Source organism: Hemiscyllium ocellatum, chromosome 19 (genome assembly GCF_020745735.1).
Source record: "Hemiscyllium ocellatum isolate sHemOce1 chromosome 19, sHemOce1.pat.X.cur, whole genome shotgun sequence".
Taxonomy (NCBI): domain Eukaryota; kingdom Metazoa; phylum Chordata; class Chondrichthyes; order Orectolobiformes; family Hemiscylliidae; genus Hemiscyllium; species Hemiscyllium ocellatum.
This window is the reverse complement of record NC_083419.1, coordinates 53,906,567-53,924,507: the sequence shown is the minus strand read 5'-3', so window position 1 is coordinate 53,924,507 and position 17,941 is coordinate 53,906,567. Positions and strand designations below refer to the sequence as shown.

Below are 17,941 nucleotides of genomic sequence, written 5' to 3'. Positions count from 1 at the left end.
TTAAGACACCTTTTAAAATCTACTTATAGTGTCATAAAGATGTACAACACAGAAACAGACCCTTCAGTCCAACTTAAATTAATCTGGTCCCATTTGTTAGCACTTGGCCCATATCCCTCTAAATCTTTCCTATTCATATACCCATCTACATGCCTTTTAAATGTAATTGTACCAGCCTTCACCACTTCCTCTGGCAGCTCATTCCATACAAGCAGCACCTCTGCATGAAAAAGTTACCCCTTAGGTCCCTTTTAAATCTTTCCCTTCTCACCCTAAACTTATACTGTTTAGTTCTGGACTCCCCCACCCGTCTATAAACTTCTATAAGGTAACACCTGAGCATCTGATGCTCCAGGAAAAACAGCCCGAGGCTATTCAGCCTCTCCCTGTAGCTCAAACCCTCCAACAGCTTCGTTATAATTTGGTATAATACAGGAACATCATACTGCAGATGATAAAGTCTGAACTGAAAACAAAAAAATGCTGCAGATCACAGCAGCTCAGGCAGCATCCATGAAGAGAAAGCAAGCTAACGTTTCGAGACTAGATGACTCTTCAGCAGACCTGACTTCACCTCAGTTGAAGAATGATCTAGACTCAAAATGTTAGCTTGCTTTCTCTCTGCCAGTGCTGCCTGACCTGCTGTGATCTCAGCATCTTTTTGCTTTCAGTTCTAGTATAATCTAGTTTGGTTTTGTGACGTAATTAGTTTTGTAATGCTCCTGGGAAATGTCTTGGAACACTTCATAACATTGAACATGCCATATTAATAGAAGTTGTTATTCTGTTCTTCTTCAGTGTGGGCTTTGTTATCAATATGCTAACTGCTTGCCAGTATTGAGAAAAAATGGCTCTTTTACTTCTAGAGTTAATTAGCCTAATTATTAATGGGGTAAACATACTATGAAATTAATGAGAAAATCAAAAAGGAGATGCATGATGTTTGTTCTTCACAAATTTTGCTTATTGTAATAAACACTTATTTTCTTTTGTCTTTGGCAAATTTCCTCAATAAATAATATTGTTTCCATTTAGACAGTTTATGCCAAGAATCAGTATCAGCAAACAACAAATAACACATCCACACAAATGACCAAAATTGGCTGTTACGTGTCTAATATCACAGACAAATTGGTTACTCCAGGAAAATACTTCACTGCTGCAGAATACCATGCTCAGAGATTGAAAGCGGTGAGTTATTAATGTGTCTAGAAAGATTGTAAACATTTTTAACATTTCTTAACCAGCAACTTAACTACATAATTATAGCATTTTTTTCCCCATGGTAACAGGTTCAAATAATAATTGATTTAGATAGGTGATATGCCGATGTAAAGTTATGAGTCGATTGTTCCCATTTTCAGTCAGTGTTTTGTCAAGCAAGATTCATGGCACCTGATCCACAATGGATCAAAGTGGCTTTTATCATGAAATTTTCTGCTCTTTACTGTATGAGTGTGACTGGTGGCTATTTCAGTATCCATTTTGTGGAATTGCATAACAGGAGGACTGGAAGTGTTTTTTCACTCCAGGGATCTTGTAACATTCACATCACTGGCACCATGCTTAAAACATCACTCTGGACACTATAAACTAGGAACTGTCCTTTACACTGTGCATAATGGACAGGGATCTGGGAGATGCTGCTCGATGGGTGGTGAAGAGCAGTGCTATCTTTTTTCCTGTCAACTGTCACAGGAGGCCATGCCACCAGACCAAGCCAGCCTGGACCCAAGTAGCAGTTTGGTATAATACTGTGTCAGAAGAGACACCCAGCAATGCACAAAAATGTCAATGAATGTCTGTGCTCTGCAAGAATAAGCACATCCACTCCCATCTGTTTTCGTTTTTTTTTCTTTTGCTTCCATCCTTTTTCTTCCTTTACTTTTCCGTGGTGAGTGGTTGGTAGCTTTGGCACGGTAGTGAGAGTGGGCCGGGTGTGGAGTTGCAGATGTGACTTCTCCTGACAATTGGAGGCAGCGGCTGCATGGATGTCCTCCCAGTGTTTGTGGCAGTGGCAGCAAGAACGTCCTTCCAGTACTTGGGGCCAGCAGCAGTGGCATAAAAACTCCTCCAGCATTTGGGGCATCGGTGCTGGCGGCAGTGGACTCATCAAGATGGAGCCGGCAAGGCAACATCTGCAGCTGAAGCAGGACTCCTGGCATCACAGCAGTCTGGATTAGAGTGGTGCTGGAAAAGCACAGCAGTTCAAGCAGCGTCCAAGGGGCAGGAAAATCGATGTTTCAGGCAAAAGCCCTTCATCAAAAATCTTCCTCCTTCTTGAATGCTGTTTGAACTGCTGTGCTTTTCCAGCACCACTCTAATCCAGAATCTTCAGTCATTGTTTTTATCACAGTAGTCTGGCCTGGCAGTGGATCCAGAGACATTTGGTGGTGTTGGCCCAGAGCAGGGACTCCTGGTGCTGGTGTGACAGTGCTGGGAATATGGTATGCCTAGAGCAGGGACTCCTGGTATCATCAAGGCAGTAGAGGAGCCAGGGATGCCTGGTTGCCATCATGGAAGGCCTTGAGTGGGGATTCTAGTTATTGGTGAGGCTGCGGAGCTGAGGACTCCTGGTTTTGGGGTGAGTGAGGATTCAGCAGCGTTCACAAAGTGGGCCCAGTGGTGAAGACTTGGCGCCTAAAGTGTTATGACTCCTACATTGGTGGGCAGAAATGAGCACTGCAGATGCTGGAGATTAGAGTCAAGATTAGAGCAGTGCTGGAAAAGCACAGCAGGTCAGGCAGCATCCGAGGAGCAGGAAAAGTCGATGTTTCGGACAAAAGCCTGTCAGGAATATTCAAAGCCATTCCTAATGAAGGGCTTTTGCCCGAAGCGTCGATTTTCCTGCTCCTCGGATGCTGCCTGACCTGCTGTGCTTTTCCAGCACCACTCTAATCTTGACTCCTACATTGTAGGTCCAGCGCAGGTCTCTCTTTCAGTTACTGGGAGCTAGTTGCCGGTGTGGACTGGGTTTGAAAGCCTATTATTCTGAACCTTTCATTAATTTTTCTATCTTTTTTCCCGTAGAATCTGTTCTTCAGGTCTGTACCTGAGATGGTGCCTTAATGTGGTGACTTATAAACTTTTCACTGTACTCATTTGAGTACATTTAACAATAAAACTAAATCAATTCACTTCATATTCTCCCTGCAAGTGACACTAGCAAGACTACCAACTAACTCTGCCAATACACGTGATTCTCACCAAGGATCATTGTCTCCAACTCTCACGATTGCATGCATCATGTCCAATAAACAGGTCTACCTCCTTCAAACTTTCATACTAATAACTCTTCCTACCCTCTTAAGTTTTCTATGCAACCTATCCGACTTCTGCATTACCATGAACTGCTTTTCCATCCACTTTCATAGTACTTAATCCCTCACTTTGTCTCAAAATGGCTAATAATCAGACTGGGATGTGAATTGTTGGGTGGATGGGAGAGAATGTTGTGGAAATTTCTTAATGTCAGCAAGAAGATTTTCAAATTAGACAGAGAAGATCATGTGATGACTGGGAGATAGCAATGGCCACTCAATCCAGTCAACTTCATTGTGCTTCATTGCTCTCCATTAAGATCATTGCTGACTCTTTCTTAATCTGTACTAACTTTAATTTTAGGCAAATAATTCCATCTCTTGTCTTATGTACAAGTTGCACTCAATGATTTTTTGTCAGGCTGAGGCCAAGGCCAGAAATATTCAGCTCTGCCTCTAAGGAGTAAACTTCAAAGGATGTGCCACCTAGGTGTCCTCCTGCACTCTTCACCAGCTCAGATCTTACACCTTAGTGGATTCTCTTGCTACATTAAACTCAGGGGCACAAATCTGGTGAGCACATCCTTGACATGTCTGCAACTGACTGAAGAAGGAATGGTCCGGTCTCTGTCTCTCAGAGAACTTCTGGAGATCACTCACCATCTCTGCCCAAGCAGAAGATGGTTCTATAGTATTGGCCATTTGTTAGAATACACGGGCAGGCACAGAAACAGTAGGTAGATTTCTCAGAGACATTCAGTAAGCTACATTAAAAAGACCAAGGAGTTCATTAATGTTATCAGTACTGTGATGGCTTCATCATGCATGTATCTGACTACCTCCATGGAAAGGTTAGCAGCTGCCATAGAGACCCAACTTCATCAAGCTCTGTGTCTGGACCTCCAATTATAGTTTCTCAATGTCAACGGCAGGGTGAAATGGGAAACAAGGGGTCTTAGCCTCACCCAGAGGTAGGTGCTCCTTCTTTTCATGGAGGCTGTATGTTTCCAACAGACACGAAAGGTAGGAGAGTAGAGGTAGAACTTCTCAAGTATTCCAGACGTGCTGAGCCCCTCCACATCCCCATTGCCTGTGTGCGCAAAATCGACAGAATGTCAAACCAAAGAGGATGAACTTCGGACAGGATGTTGTCAATAACACATCCAGGTGTAACCATCTAGCCTCCGGTCAACATTGCCAACTAAAAGCAGGCTTTCTCCACCTCCAGCTTTGTAAATTGGAACTGCATTTGAACATGGACAGGGAGCGGAATAAGAAAAATAAACTTTCTGAAGACACAGATAACATGGGTAAAATATGTCATGGGTATAAATAACCTTTCACTTTAGTCATTATAGTTTCACTTGCACTGTTAAAATGTCTACTCCAGTATATTTTCTTTATTGTACATGGTTGAGTTGCGAGATAAGCAGCATCTTCAGATAACCAAAGATGAAAGGAGTTGTAACAGCCAAGCATTATTCATCTCTCACAAGTAACCAAGTCTTTGACTGCAAATAGGCTCAGCTATCGGAGATCCTTCAACCACGATATTGAGGACTACAGCCAAAGGGTGCATTTTAATGCGGACAATACTTAGGATAAACACTGGGCAGAATCTTATCAAGTCCTGAGTGATATAGGCTATGTATGGCAGAATTGACAAGGTGTTCTTTGTCCCCTCTAATGAGACAAAAAGAAAATATTTGTTTAGTTCATTTGCCTTTTCTTTTTGTCTACTATTAATTCCCCATTCCCACTGTCTTCAGGACCAATTCTCAATTTAAATCTAAAAACTTATGCAATATATTTTTATGTATCTAGTTAGCTGCTTCTTATGCTTTCATTTCTTTCTCCTGATCATACTGTCTGCTGTTCTTTATATTCTGACCAATGATCTGACCCACTACTCATTTTTGCGTAATTAAATACTATTTCTCAAAATGTTTTGGATAACCGTGGATGCTAGCTCCTCAATTTAGAATTTTTCTTTATAATTGGAACATATGTATTCTGAAATATTGCCTTAAATGTTTGCTACTTCTTCCTTATTTATCTAGCACATGGCATTCTATGTAAGTTCAGCTTACTTAGTTCTTGTGTCAAATAATTTCCTTTGTTTGGGTTTAAATGCAAGTCTTAGATCCAATCTTTTTCCTTTCAACCAGATGTAAAAATCACATTGTGCTCGTTGTTACATAGGGATGCCGTAACTCTATGGCAACAATTCAGTGTGCTCATCATGATTGTTTGAAGTCAAAATTCTTAATCTGTATTCACAGACAATAAGCAACTTGACTAGAAAGTGCAACTAGGTGGGTGACATTACTAATGATTGAAGACATGATTACTGCAACTTCCCTTAGCAGTGCCTCCAATTCAAGAAAGTTACTTTGTGTCAGAAAAAGAAACAGTGACTAATGACTCCAAGGGATATGGAGGTAGAGTTTGATAGCGGCACTGCATAGATGATCAGCAATGATCTAGAATCAATGGGCTAAATGGCTTACTCGTGATCCTGATCCACGGATTGCAAGGGCACAAGTCCTCAGTGGAACCAAGTGCCTGACTGAACGTAACCGTCACAAATTCACCTGCACCTCCACACACATCGTTTACTGTATCCGCTGTACCCGATGTGGTCTCCTCTACATTGGGGAGACAGGCCGCCTAATTGCGGAACATTTCAGGGAACACCTCTGGGACACCCACACCAATTGCCCCATGGCTGAACGCTTTAACTCCCCCTCCCACTCCATGAAGGACATGCAGGTCCTTGGCCTCCTCCATCGCCAGACCCTGACCACACGACGCCTGGAGGAAGAGCGTCTCATCTTCCGCCTAGGAACCCTCCAACCACATGGAATGAATGTAGATTTCTCCAGCTTCCTCATTTCCCCTCCCCCCACCTTATCTCAGTCCCGACCCCGGATTCAGCACCGCCCTCTTGACCGGCAATCTTCTTCCCGACCTCTCCGCCCCCCCACCCCCTCTCCGGCCTATCACCCTCACCCTCACCTCCTTCCACCTATCGTATTCCCAGCGCCCCTCCCCCAAATTTCCTCCCCCCACCTTTTATCTCAGCCTGCTTGGCACACCAGCCTCATTCCTGAAGAAGGGCTTATGCCCGAAACGTCGATTCTCCTGCTCCTTGGATGCTGCCTGGCCTGCTGTGTTTTTCCAGCACCATATTTTTCAACTCTGGTCTCCAGCATCTGCAGTCCTCACTTTTTCCCTCCTGAACGTAACCATCACCTAGTGTGAAGTTGAATGAGCTCTTTTACTGATTGTAGTGTTACTGACCACAGTCCACCTTAATACCTTTAAGGACTGCTCCCTTAGACTTTCACACATGGTCATTTGCTTGAAGCAAATGTATTTGCCATGTAAATGCCTGGTCCTTGCTCAGTAGCAACTAGGCAGAAACATGCATATTGTTGGCTCTGAAGTAGAGTATTGACAAACTCAAGTCGTGTGATTTGATATGATGACATGGCGAGGCTGATGGTTTACAAATGCCAACTTGAATGGATATAAGAAACCAAAAGAGAAAATGCTGGAAAATGTCAGCAGGTCTGGCAGCATCTGTAAGGAAAGAAAAGAGCTGACGTTTTGAGTCTAACTGACCCTTTGTCAAAGCTGAATGGATATAAGGTTGAGGAGAATGATGTCCATGGGCATGTAAGATGGTAATGAGCATGCACTGAAGGTACCGCTAAATGATTGCTGGGAATCAGTGAACTGCAGCCGCCAAGTATCTGCTCTGATTAACCTGTTGGTAATTAGCACCAGCTAGCTTCTTGGAGAAGAAGATTATTTGATGGCAGTAAGAAATAAATGTTATCACATTTACAAAGCGTTGTTTTAAAAGATGTCTGGATTATTGTACTGATGTACTAACAAAAATTCATGTGTGATTTTTAGCTGCATAGTTTTATTCATCTTATTAGGTAATTGTGCTGCAGACCCACTTTAGACGCTGGGCTGCTAAGAATTATGTTCAACAACTGAGGATGCAAAGGGATAGGAGGATACAATGGGAACAGGAGCAAGAACTGAAAATTAAAATGGGAAAGCAAGAATACTTGAAGAAACAGTATGAAAGAAGAATGAATCCTAAGACAAAAGAAGATTTTGATCTACTCTTTCATGCATTGGAAGGTATATTTATGCTTTAAGACAGACCTTTAATGTTCTTGCTTCCTGTAATGTGGACATAATTTTTTTTTTGTTAAATGTTATTTTATTCCTGAACTTCGACATTTTGTCTCCATTCAGAGGTGACATTCACTTTCAGTTCTGATTTTTTTTTGTCTTGTTGTAACTAATTTGGATAGCATGCTGGAAATCAAGCCCTGCTTTTCCTGAAGTCACATGAAAGTGAAAGATTTTTATAAAACAGCCTACATTTTCCAATTTACCTGACTTATAGCCCTTGTTTGACAGAAACTATGGAGCAGGTTTCTGTACAAATGAGCAGATTCTATTTACAAGTAAATAATTATAAACCAATGACACATAATTCTTGTGCACATGTTTCATCACCGTGCTGGATAACATCATCAGTGCGATCTCTGTGTAGCGTTGTTGTTCTACTCCGCTTGACATTTATATGATCTGGCATGTTAAGATGGGTGTTGTCATTATCCACCTCAACAGACCAAATCATATAATTGTCAAGCAGAGTAGAACAACAATGCTACACAGAAGTTGCACTGATGATGCCCCACATCCTCACATGATGACACAACATCTGTATGACCAACTACCAGCTCGGCAAGCAAACCAACAACTCCATTTGGAGTTGCCAAGCGAACCAACAACTGCATCCACAACCTGAACTACAAATCTTCACAAAACCATTTAATTCTACTGATTAAATTTCTAACCCCCTTATAAAACTCCCCCTATGCACACGTAAAGATAGATACAGGAAGATATGGATGTCAAGGTGGACAGAAAGATTGGGAATCTTCGAGTAAAAAGTGAGGTCTGCAGATGCTGGAGATCACAGCTGAAAATGTGTTGCTGGTCAAAGCACAGCAGGTCAGGCAGCATCCAAGGAACAGGAAATTCGACGTTTCGGGCCAGGAATCCTGATGAAGGACTCTGGCCCGAAATGTCGAATTTCCTGTTCCTTGGATGCTGCCTGACCTGCTGTGCTTTGACCAGCAACACATTTTCAGAAAGATTGGGAAGGCAGTTCAATGGTTCCTGTTCACAGGATTTGCTTAAATGTTCCTATTTGGCTTGTGAGGACTTGTTGCTGTTTCTTGACCTTCCTTCTTCAGGTACGTACACTTGCCTGCAGGTTACAAAAGAGTGAGTGGTTCACATGTAAAGTCTCTGAATTACTGGTTAAAAGCCCCTGCTTACAGTAACTGATGTGGGAAATAAACTTCCTTTTTTCAGGCTTGAGATCTTTTTTAGCGTGAAATCCATCTCCTTCCTTTCCATAGGTCCAATGGTTTCTCCTTAAACATTCACATCCACAAGCTGTTCAGCTACCTAGGAAGGTTGTTGGCAGGTAGATTACAGGTCACTATTCCCCAGGCCAATCAACTACTTACTACTGGTTAAATCTCTATTCACAGATGCTTCTACTTGTCTGCAACTAGACAACCACTACTGCTTGAATCAGCAGCTCTGTAAATACCACTTACAATGAATGTTATGTTACCCGCTTTTAAAAAGTGCAGTGATACTTTACACAATCCTTGGTTTTTAAAACTATTCTTTTGTAAGAGTCAAAGTTACAGAAAGATAAAATGATTTGATCTTTACATTTACATACTCATTTTGATTATTTTACGTGATCATTTGTTGCTGGTACTCATTGGTCGTGGCAAGACTGAAAATTGAAATTACCACTATGTTCTTTATTTCTGTGTATTTAGTGTGGAAACAGGAGGAGCTGAGTAACATAAACCGTACTCTTACTGGACCAGAGAGAAAAGCAGCTCTTTACACGCTGCTGGAGCAAGAAGCACAGCTTATTGCATCAATTTCTCGACACAAAGTTGATGCTGCTAAGGAAACTGGACCAAAACTAATTCAGAATCTTTTGAATAAGGTCAATGTTACTTATTATATTAAAACAATTTCATATAAGTCAGATCTTATTTGAAATGTCGATCAAATAAGATAGTGAAAATGGTCAAACCTGCATCAGGGAAGTTAGATAGCCACAGAACAGTATCTCTGGAATCTCATGCAACAGTATAAAATTAATTTGGGATTTTGTTAGGATTTTACCCTCTTCGGGGGGTGGAAGGGAAGGTGGAGGGAGGTACTGAGCCACACAGACATGAAAATCCATGCTACCAGCCAGCATGCCTGTTTTCTGTAATCATCCAATCCTCTGGCCATTTCCCTGAATACAGGATAAGGGTCGCAGGTGATTAAGGGTGATTGGGTAATCTATTAAAAGGACCTAAGGTCACTCGAGGCCTGTTGTCGGTTGCTGACTGGTTTTCATGTTGTCAAGGAATGAGCCAGCTGCCTGGAAGTGTGACCTCCCAGTGGCAGAACAGAGGTCAGAGCTCCCGGAAGGCTTTTAAGGCCCTGTTATTAGAGTCATAGAGATTGTACAGCATGGAAACAGACACTTCGGTGCAAAGCATCCATGCCGACCAAATATCCCAACCCAATCTAGTCCCACCGCCAGCACCCGGCCCATATTCCTCCAAACCCTTCCTACTCATATACCCATCCAAATGCCTTTTCAATGTTGCAGTTGTACCAGCCTCCACCACTTCCTCTGACAGCTCGTTCCATACAGGTACCACCCTCTGTGTGAAAAAGTTGCCCATTAGGTCTCTTTTCTATCTTTCCCCTCTCACCCTAAACCTATGCCCTCTAATTCTGGACTCCCCATCCCAGGGAAAAGACTTTGTCTATTTATCCTATCTATGCCCTCATAATTTTGTAAACCTCTATAAGATTAGATTTCCTACAGTGTGGAAACAGGCCCTTCAGCCCAACAAGCCCACACCGATCCTCCAAAGAGTAACTCACCTGGTCCCATTTCCCTCCGACTAATGCACCTAACACTATGGGCAATTTAGCATGGCCAATTCACCTGACCTGCATGTTTTTGGACTGTGAGAGGAAACCGGAGCACCCGGAGGGAACTCACACTGGGAGAATGTGCAAACTCCACACAGACAGTCACCCAAGGCTGGAATTGAACCTTGGACCCTGGTGCTATGAGGCAGCAGTGCGAACCACTGAGCCACCGTGCTGCTCCTCAGCCACTGACACTCCAGGGAAAACAGTCCCAGCTCTTCCTCCATAATGAGGACATTTTTAGTTGAAATATGTTAGTTGTTGGAGGGACCCACATTCTCTTGTCTGAACTATAAATTTCCCATTGGGCTTCCTGCTCCAGAGAATCTGTCTAACATTCCTAATTGGACAGCAAGCATGCGGTCTGGCTGTTAACTGGTCAAGTTGTGAAAAATTACTGACTGGACGGGTTTCCTAAACAATATAAGAACACAGCCCTCCATGTAATCTTGGCAACAGAATCCAACTCCACCTTAAATCCCTGCTCTTGAATTCCACATTTCACAAGATGACTGATGTTAAGCATGGAATCATCATGAACAAAGCACTATAGGCATCTTTCTTCATTAGAGAGATACATTTAGTTTTGTCTGGATTGAGGGTAATCACTCCATAAGCATGCAGTAAGGTGAGGGGTCAGACCTTCATGAACTGGTAAGATTGAACCCACACTTTCTACACAATATTCCAGACATCTAGCCAAGTGAGCAAACCAACCTTCTATACCCCTTATGAATCTAAACTAATGATCGGAAGTTTGCAGATTGATAAGTGGCACAATCCATAACTGTTCACATTAAAAATATGTTTCATTCTTGTTATACAAATTTATTCATTTGTTACAAGAAGTTTCACATCCCATTAACTCTGAAGTATGCTGGGGTTCAAGTCTAATTAAGTTCAAAAGGCATTGACATCTGCTCCTTTTATAAAGTTTAGAAAACTCCATATTTTAATTAGTTTATAATGTCAGTCAGCTATTATTTCAAAATTGAAGATGCAGGCAAGTACCTGATACTTAATGAGAATTGCAACTTTCCTTCCTTATCAAGATTTTGTTACTTTGTTTGCCTTCAGTGAAATGTTGCTCAATTATTATTAAAATAAGTTTGCACGTTTCTTTCTGTGTGCCTAAATATAGTGCTTTAGTTTAATTCGGAATTTACCTTGAAGAACAAAAACTAATGAAAATATATTGTACCTCAGATATTTATTTAGCTGTACTTTTCAACTAAACTAACTGTACTATTCTCACAAAGTGTTAAAATAGTATGATGGAATATATTTTATTGACTCTTTGTAATATGGGAAACGCTTTTGTTCTAAATGCAATTTAATGTGAGCTGTGAAAAATGTTTTTTAAAAATATATTTACCTGTTGCAGTGTGCAGATCCCATAAGGTGGAAAGCATATGATGGGCGAGTCACTGAAATGGACACACCGTTCACCATCCGGGCCAGAGAGCTACGAGATATTTACAACAGTATTAACATGAAATACTTGACCCAGGACGAGCGGCTGGATGCGCTTTTGACACTGAAGCATACTGTCAAGGTATTAAAGTGTGTAAAATCGGCACAGAACTGCCCGACAGACATTTAACCACCAGAGCAGTTCTGATGAGGGCACTGGACTTGAAATATTAACTCTGTTTTCCCACTACAAATGCTGCTGGATCTGCTGAGTGTCTCCAACAATTTCTGTTTTTATTTGTTATTAACTGACTGATGTTGGATGATACTTTTTCTCTGTTAAAACTCAGATGCATACCTGGAAGCACATTTGCAGGGATGAACAATAAGATGAGGTTGACGAGTTAAGACCATAAGACATATGTGCAAAGGTAGCCCATTCAGCCCATCAAGTTTATTCTGCCATTTAATGAGAGCATAGCTGATCTGATAAACTCAACTCCACTTTCCTGTATTTTCTTCATAACCCTTGATTCCCTGATAGATTAAAAATCTGTCCATTTCGCTCTTGAAAATACATTAAAATCCAGCCCTGACAGTCACAGTAAAGAATTTTGCAGATTCATCAGCCTCTAGGGAAAAACAAATCCTCACCCCAGTCTTATTCTGAACTTAAGCCCTCTGTTCCTTGACTCTCCCACAAGGGGAAACAACCTCCCCACATTTCTCATGTCAAGCCTCAAAGAATCTTATATGTTTTAGTAAAGTAACTCCAATGAGTACCAACCTATTAACCTCTCATCATAAGAAAAACCCTTTCATACCTGAGGTCAACCTACTGAATCTTATCATTCCCAGTTTATCTTTCCTTAAATAGGGCACCCAAATTTTGTTTTGCACATCAGTATTAAAGTAATCATGGTCGTGTGCAAATGTGTACCACCCATGGAAACAAAGAAATTCTATTCATAAATTATTTTAAAGAGTTAGTATAGGCATGGAAGAAAATGGTATTTTAAAGTTAAGTTTTTACATTAATAAGATAAACAGCTTAAAGTGTTTATTTTATATAGAGCCAAATAAAAAGAAAATTAAAACTACACAATATTAATGTGCAGAGGAGGAAATTGCACCTTATTCAGTAATGGCTGTCACAATGGAAAATTAATTGATAAATTAAATATATTGCTGCTCAGTGTATGTGGAAGATGAGGAATCAACATTCCACAGTGTGCTCACTATTCAGTGCCTATTTCTCACTTTCTGGTAAATCTCATAGTTGGCAGTGACATGCTTATATTGTCTGCTAAGGATTCCATAGCAGAATTCCTGCATCTCATTGGCATTGGCCGCTGCCCACTCCCAAGCAGCAACCTGCAAGCTCTCATCAAACCTCTTTACATCAATCTTCAGTCATCCTTTGACACTTTCTTTGAAAGACAAAGCATTTTAGTGATGTTCTAATAGTTCTGTTGAATGGTATCTGTAATTATGACACAGGCCTGTATCATTAAAGGCAGTAAGTAACATAAGTGCTTTCCTTGTTTTATATTTTATTTGATATATGAATTATAAAAGTTTGCCTTTTATTCTTGTCTTCCTGTTGAAGCAAACATAAACTATCTTTCATTCTCATGCTACAACTTGAATTAAATGGTAACTATTTTCTGTTTTGTCTTCAAAAGCTTTATGTTATTTAGGATATGTTATGTTATTTATGTGATTTGATTCTTAAATTCCAAGTTAAGCTCTGATATCAATTGTTTTTTCTGTATAGGAACATGACTGTAAGTTAACACAAGAAATTGTGGAATTGATTGACAGAGAGGCAGATCTTCTCATGAGACAAGTAAAGGAATCTTACCTGGAAGGACTCAGACAGAGAATATCAACACTCTTTCTTCAGTATGTCAAAACACCAACATTTAACCCAGAAATTGCCAGATTTCTTAAGGTACAAAAAAAGGACGAATATGGTTTCAAATGGCAGGGTTGATTTAGATGTAAACACTTCTGCACTTCCATTGTTACAAAAGTAATCCAATATGCTTCACTTTCTAATATTTGTTTATGGGCAGCAAGAATCCTATAGACTAGGCTTTACATGCAGCTGGCTGCATCACTCTCAATGTTCGTGCATAGCCAGCTAATCAGAGAGAGTCGGCACGGTGGCTCAGTGGTTAGCACTTCAGCCTCAGAGCTAGCGACGTTGGTTCGATTGCAGCCTCGGATGACTGTCTGTGTGGAGTTTGCGCATTCTCCCCATGTCTGCATGAGTTTCCTCTGGGTACCCCGGTTTCCTCCCACAATCCAAAGATGTGTAGGTCAGGTGGATTGGCTAAGTTGCCCATAGTGTTAGGTGCATTAGTCAGAAGGAAATGGATCTGGGTGGCTTACTGTTCAGAGGGTCGGTATGCACTTTTTGGACTGAAGGGCCCATTTCCACACATAGGGGTTCTAATCTCTAATCTAGTCCAAGCATAAATTTGTGAAGGACAGGTTATGTCAGACTAATCAAGTTATTTTGTTTGTGGAAGTCCCTAACATAGTGGTTAAGAGAGTGGCTATGGCCATTGACTTGCAGAAAACATTTTATAAGATTCAAAGGAAAGAGGCTCATGGAAGTGGATGTCACATTGTAACATGGGTTGGTAATAGTTTCAGAAATTGGTGACAAATGAGAATAAAGGAGCCATTTGCTGATGGCCAGTTTGTGGCAATTGGTGCTCCCAATGGATCTGTGCTCAGGCTTCAGTTTTTGATCACGTATATTAAAAACCTGGATGGACAAATTGAGTTCTATATTCTATATTCATGCTTGATGTCATGTAAATGGGAAATTCCACAGACAGAATTAATAAATGAACAAAATATGGGAAGGCCATCCATTTTTGATCTAAGACGGTAGGCTCGGAGCTAGTGCTTTGTTCTGTTTGAATTCTGAACCTAAGGAAAGAATATAAGAAATGGTCACTAGAGAAGAATTTCCATCAAGGCCCATCAAGCTTGCTCTGCCATTTACTGCAGACGTGGCTGATCATGGATTTCAAATCTCCCTATCTCAGCCTAAAATATCATGCAACCACAATTCTCTGGTTGGGAATTCCAGTAATTCATAATGCTTTGAATGAATGATTGCCCCTTTTACTTTGAGACTGGGCTCCCATCTTCTAAATTCCACAGTCAGAAAAAATAAACTCCTGCACCTAATTTTCTTAGACATTTGTTAAGCGTTTCAGATATAGATCTGATTAGTTAGTGTGTTGCTGTGAGGGTGCAGCAGACATTGGCTGTTTCAGTACAAGTATATATACATAATATATATATAGGCCTTGTAAGTAGGTCAGCATAATTACAATAGAATAATGTTGCAATTTAAAACATAGTCCTGGGCATTAAGTTGATAAAACTGGCTTGATTTAAGTAAACTTAGAAGATTGAGCATTGATTTGCTTCAGGTGTTCAAAATAATAAAAGGATTTAGTAAAGTAACTGTACAGCGCTCTTGTGATATAATGGTAATGTCGAGTTTTGAGACAATTTGTAGCTCAGGTTCAGGGTCTGGATGTAGGTTTGCTAGCTGAGCTAGAAGGTTCGGTTTCACACATTTCGTCACTATACTAGGTAACATTATCAGTGATTCTCTGGATGAAGTACTGGTGGTATGGCTCACTTTTTATTTATGTGTTTAGGTTGCCTTGAATTAGTAATGTCATTTCCTGTGGTAATGTCATTTCCTGTTCTTTTTCTCAGGGGGTAGTAAATGGGATCCAAGTCAATTTGTTTATTGATAGAGTTCCAGTTGGACTCTCCCCTGCATCAAAGACATCTCGAAATGACTGCCAGACTACTCAGACCCCTTGGCATCATGGTAGCCCACAAACCCACCAACACACAAAACAGCAGCCTAATGAACTTGAAGCACCCTATACAGACAACAAGCAAAACTAATGTCATTTACAAAATACCTTGCAAGAACTGTCACAAACACTACATTGGACAGACAGAAAACTAACCACCAGCATACATGAACATCAACTAGCCACAAAATGACATGACCCACTCTCACTAGTATCTTTACGTACAGATGAGGAAGGACACTATGAGACACATATGAGAATTCCTAAAAGCATGGTATTCCAACCTGAACTCTATCAACAAACACATCGACTTGGATCCCATTTACCAAACCCTGAGAAAAGGAAAGGAAATGACATCACCACAGGAAATGACACCACCAACCCAAGGAAACCTAAACACATAAATAAAAAGCATGCCACACCACCAGTGCTTCATCTGGAGGCTCGCTGATTATGTTACCAAGTATGGTGACAAAACGTCTGAAACCAAATCTTCCAGCTCAGCGAGCAAGCCTACATCCATAGTCATAATATCCCTATCTCTGGAACAAGAGTTTTGTGTTCAACTCCTACCTGATCCAGAGTTGTGTCATCACATATTGATTTAAAGAAAATTGTAAAGCAACTATTCCCCTGGTTGGAAATCCAAAACGCTGGGCATGGTCTTTAAATTAGTTTCAGGAAAGGCAACTGGAAATATTGCAGTCTCATCCAAAAAACCTCTAAAATTTTCAAGATTGAGATAGATTGCTTTTACATAAAAATACACAGTAACATAGAAATCTAATAAATATATAGAAATTAATTCAATGAACCTGAGCCTCTTCCATATTTTTCACCCATAGCTGCTCTTAAAAGTGGTGATAAGCTGCCTTTTCAAATTGATACAATCTATTTGGATTAGTTATTCCTACAGAGCCATTAGGGAGGGACTAAATCCCTTCATTACTCTGAACGCCTGAAGTTTTGGTGGGCGGCACGGTGGCACAGTGGTTAGCACTGCTGCCTCACAGCGCCTGTAGACCCGGGTTCAATTCCCGACTCAGGCGACTGACTGTGTGGAGTTTGCACGTTCTCCCCGTGTCTGCGTGGGTTTCCTCCGGGTGCTCCGGTTTCCTCCCACAGTCACAAAGATGTGCGGGTCAGGTGAATTGGCCAAGCTAAAATTGCCCGTAGTGTTAGGTAGGGGGTAAGTGTAGGGGTATGGGTGGGTTGCGCTTCGGCGGGTCGGTGTGGACTTGTTGGGCCGAAGGGCCTGTTTCCACACTGTAAGTCTAATCTAATCTAAATCACCCCAGAGTCTTCTAAGTTTATGTAAATCAAGCCAGTTTTATCAAGCTAATCTCCCGGACTTTATGTTTTAAGTAGTAGCATTCTTTTATTGCACGTATGGTGACCCACTTGTTGGGCTAAAATCCAGGATATTGATCCAGCAACACTGGAAGATTGGTGATATACTTCCAAGTCAGATGATCTTGAAGGGAAACTTGCAGGTAGTGATACATGTATCAGCTGTCCTTGTAGATAGTGAGTAGGGTTTGGGAGGTCAGTAGGTGATTTGCTCACGACAGGATTCTAAACTTCTATCCTACTTTTGTCGCCACAGTGTTACTCTGTGCACTTCATGGAGTTAGAAATGTTGAAAGGCTCTCACACTTAAGAGTCCTGCTGCTTTTGTTCTGTACAGTAAACTCAACCTCAGTGATGGAAAATAGCATGTGCTATGTCTACTGACTTATGTTCAACCTTGCAGCAGTTTGGTGCTTCCCAGGCAATCCTGAAAATATTTCCTGCATTCCTCTGGTATACTAAAAACAGGCATAATTAACATTCTGTGATGAAATTGGGCCTAACAGTAACAGCTCATGTTGGGTTGTGGACTGACAAATGGGGATTGTAAAACTCCGATTGATTAAACCATTGATTAATAACCCCCACTGGGTTGAGCATGGCATCACTCCAAAAATCCTTTGTTAATATTGGATGTGCCACTGCAAGCACAGGACTCTCCCCTAAATAGTTTCGGATAAGGCCTTGAGGGGATCCAAATATTGGGCTGTCCTGTTGTTGTTTTGGCAACTGTACTGCGTCATCTCAATTTCTAGTTTCCAGCATGTGAATTGTGTTGTTATATTGTGGACTTAGTGTATTTGGTCCTGGAGTCTGGTATTATTTAGTTTACATTTTCTCTGGGTGGCACAGCTCAGTGGTTAGCACTGCTGCCTCACAGTGCCAGTGACCTGGTTTCAATTCCAGCCTTGGCTTTGGAGTTTGCCCGTTCTCCCCGTGTTTGTGTGGAGTTTCCTCCTGCTGACCAAAGGTTTGATTAGCTGTGCTAAA

The 17,941-nt window shown here is 41.1% G+C and overlaps 1 protein-coding gene across 1 annotated transcript in view; it reads left to right on the top strand.

Annotated features, from left to right (window-relative positions):
* iqub (IQ motif and ubiquitin domain containing) overlaps positions 1-17,941 on the top strand; it is a 41,003-nt gene that overhangs the window by 20,016 nt on the left and 3,046 nt on the right. The window contains exons 8-12 of the mRNA XM_060839476.1: positions 1,036-1,191; positions 7,211-7,421; positions 9,158-9,333; positions 11,713-11,883; positions 13,519-13,695. Of these exons, the coding sequence (XP_060695459.1) occupies positions 1,036-1,191; positions 7,211-7,421; positions 9,158-9,333; positions 11,713-11,883; positions 13,519-13,695 (891 nt within the window). The remainder of the gene's footprint in view (positions 1-1,035; positions 1,192-7,210; positions 7,422-9,157; positions 9,334-11,712; positions 11,884-13,518; positions 13,696-17,941) is intronic.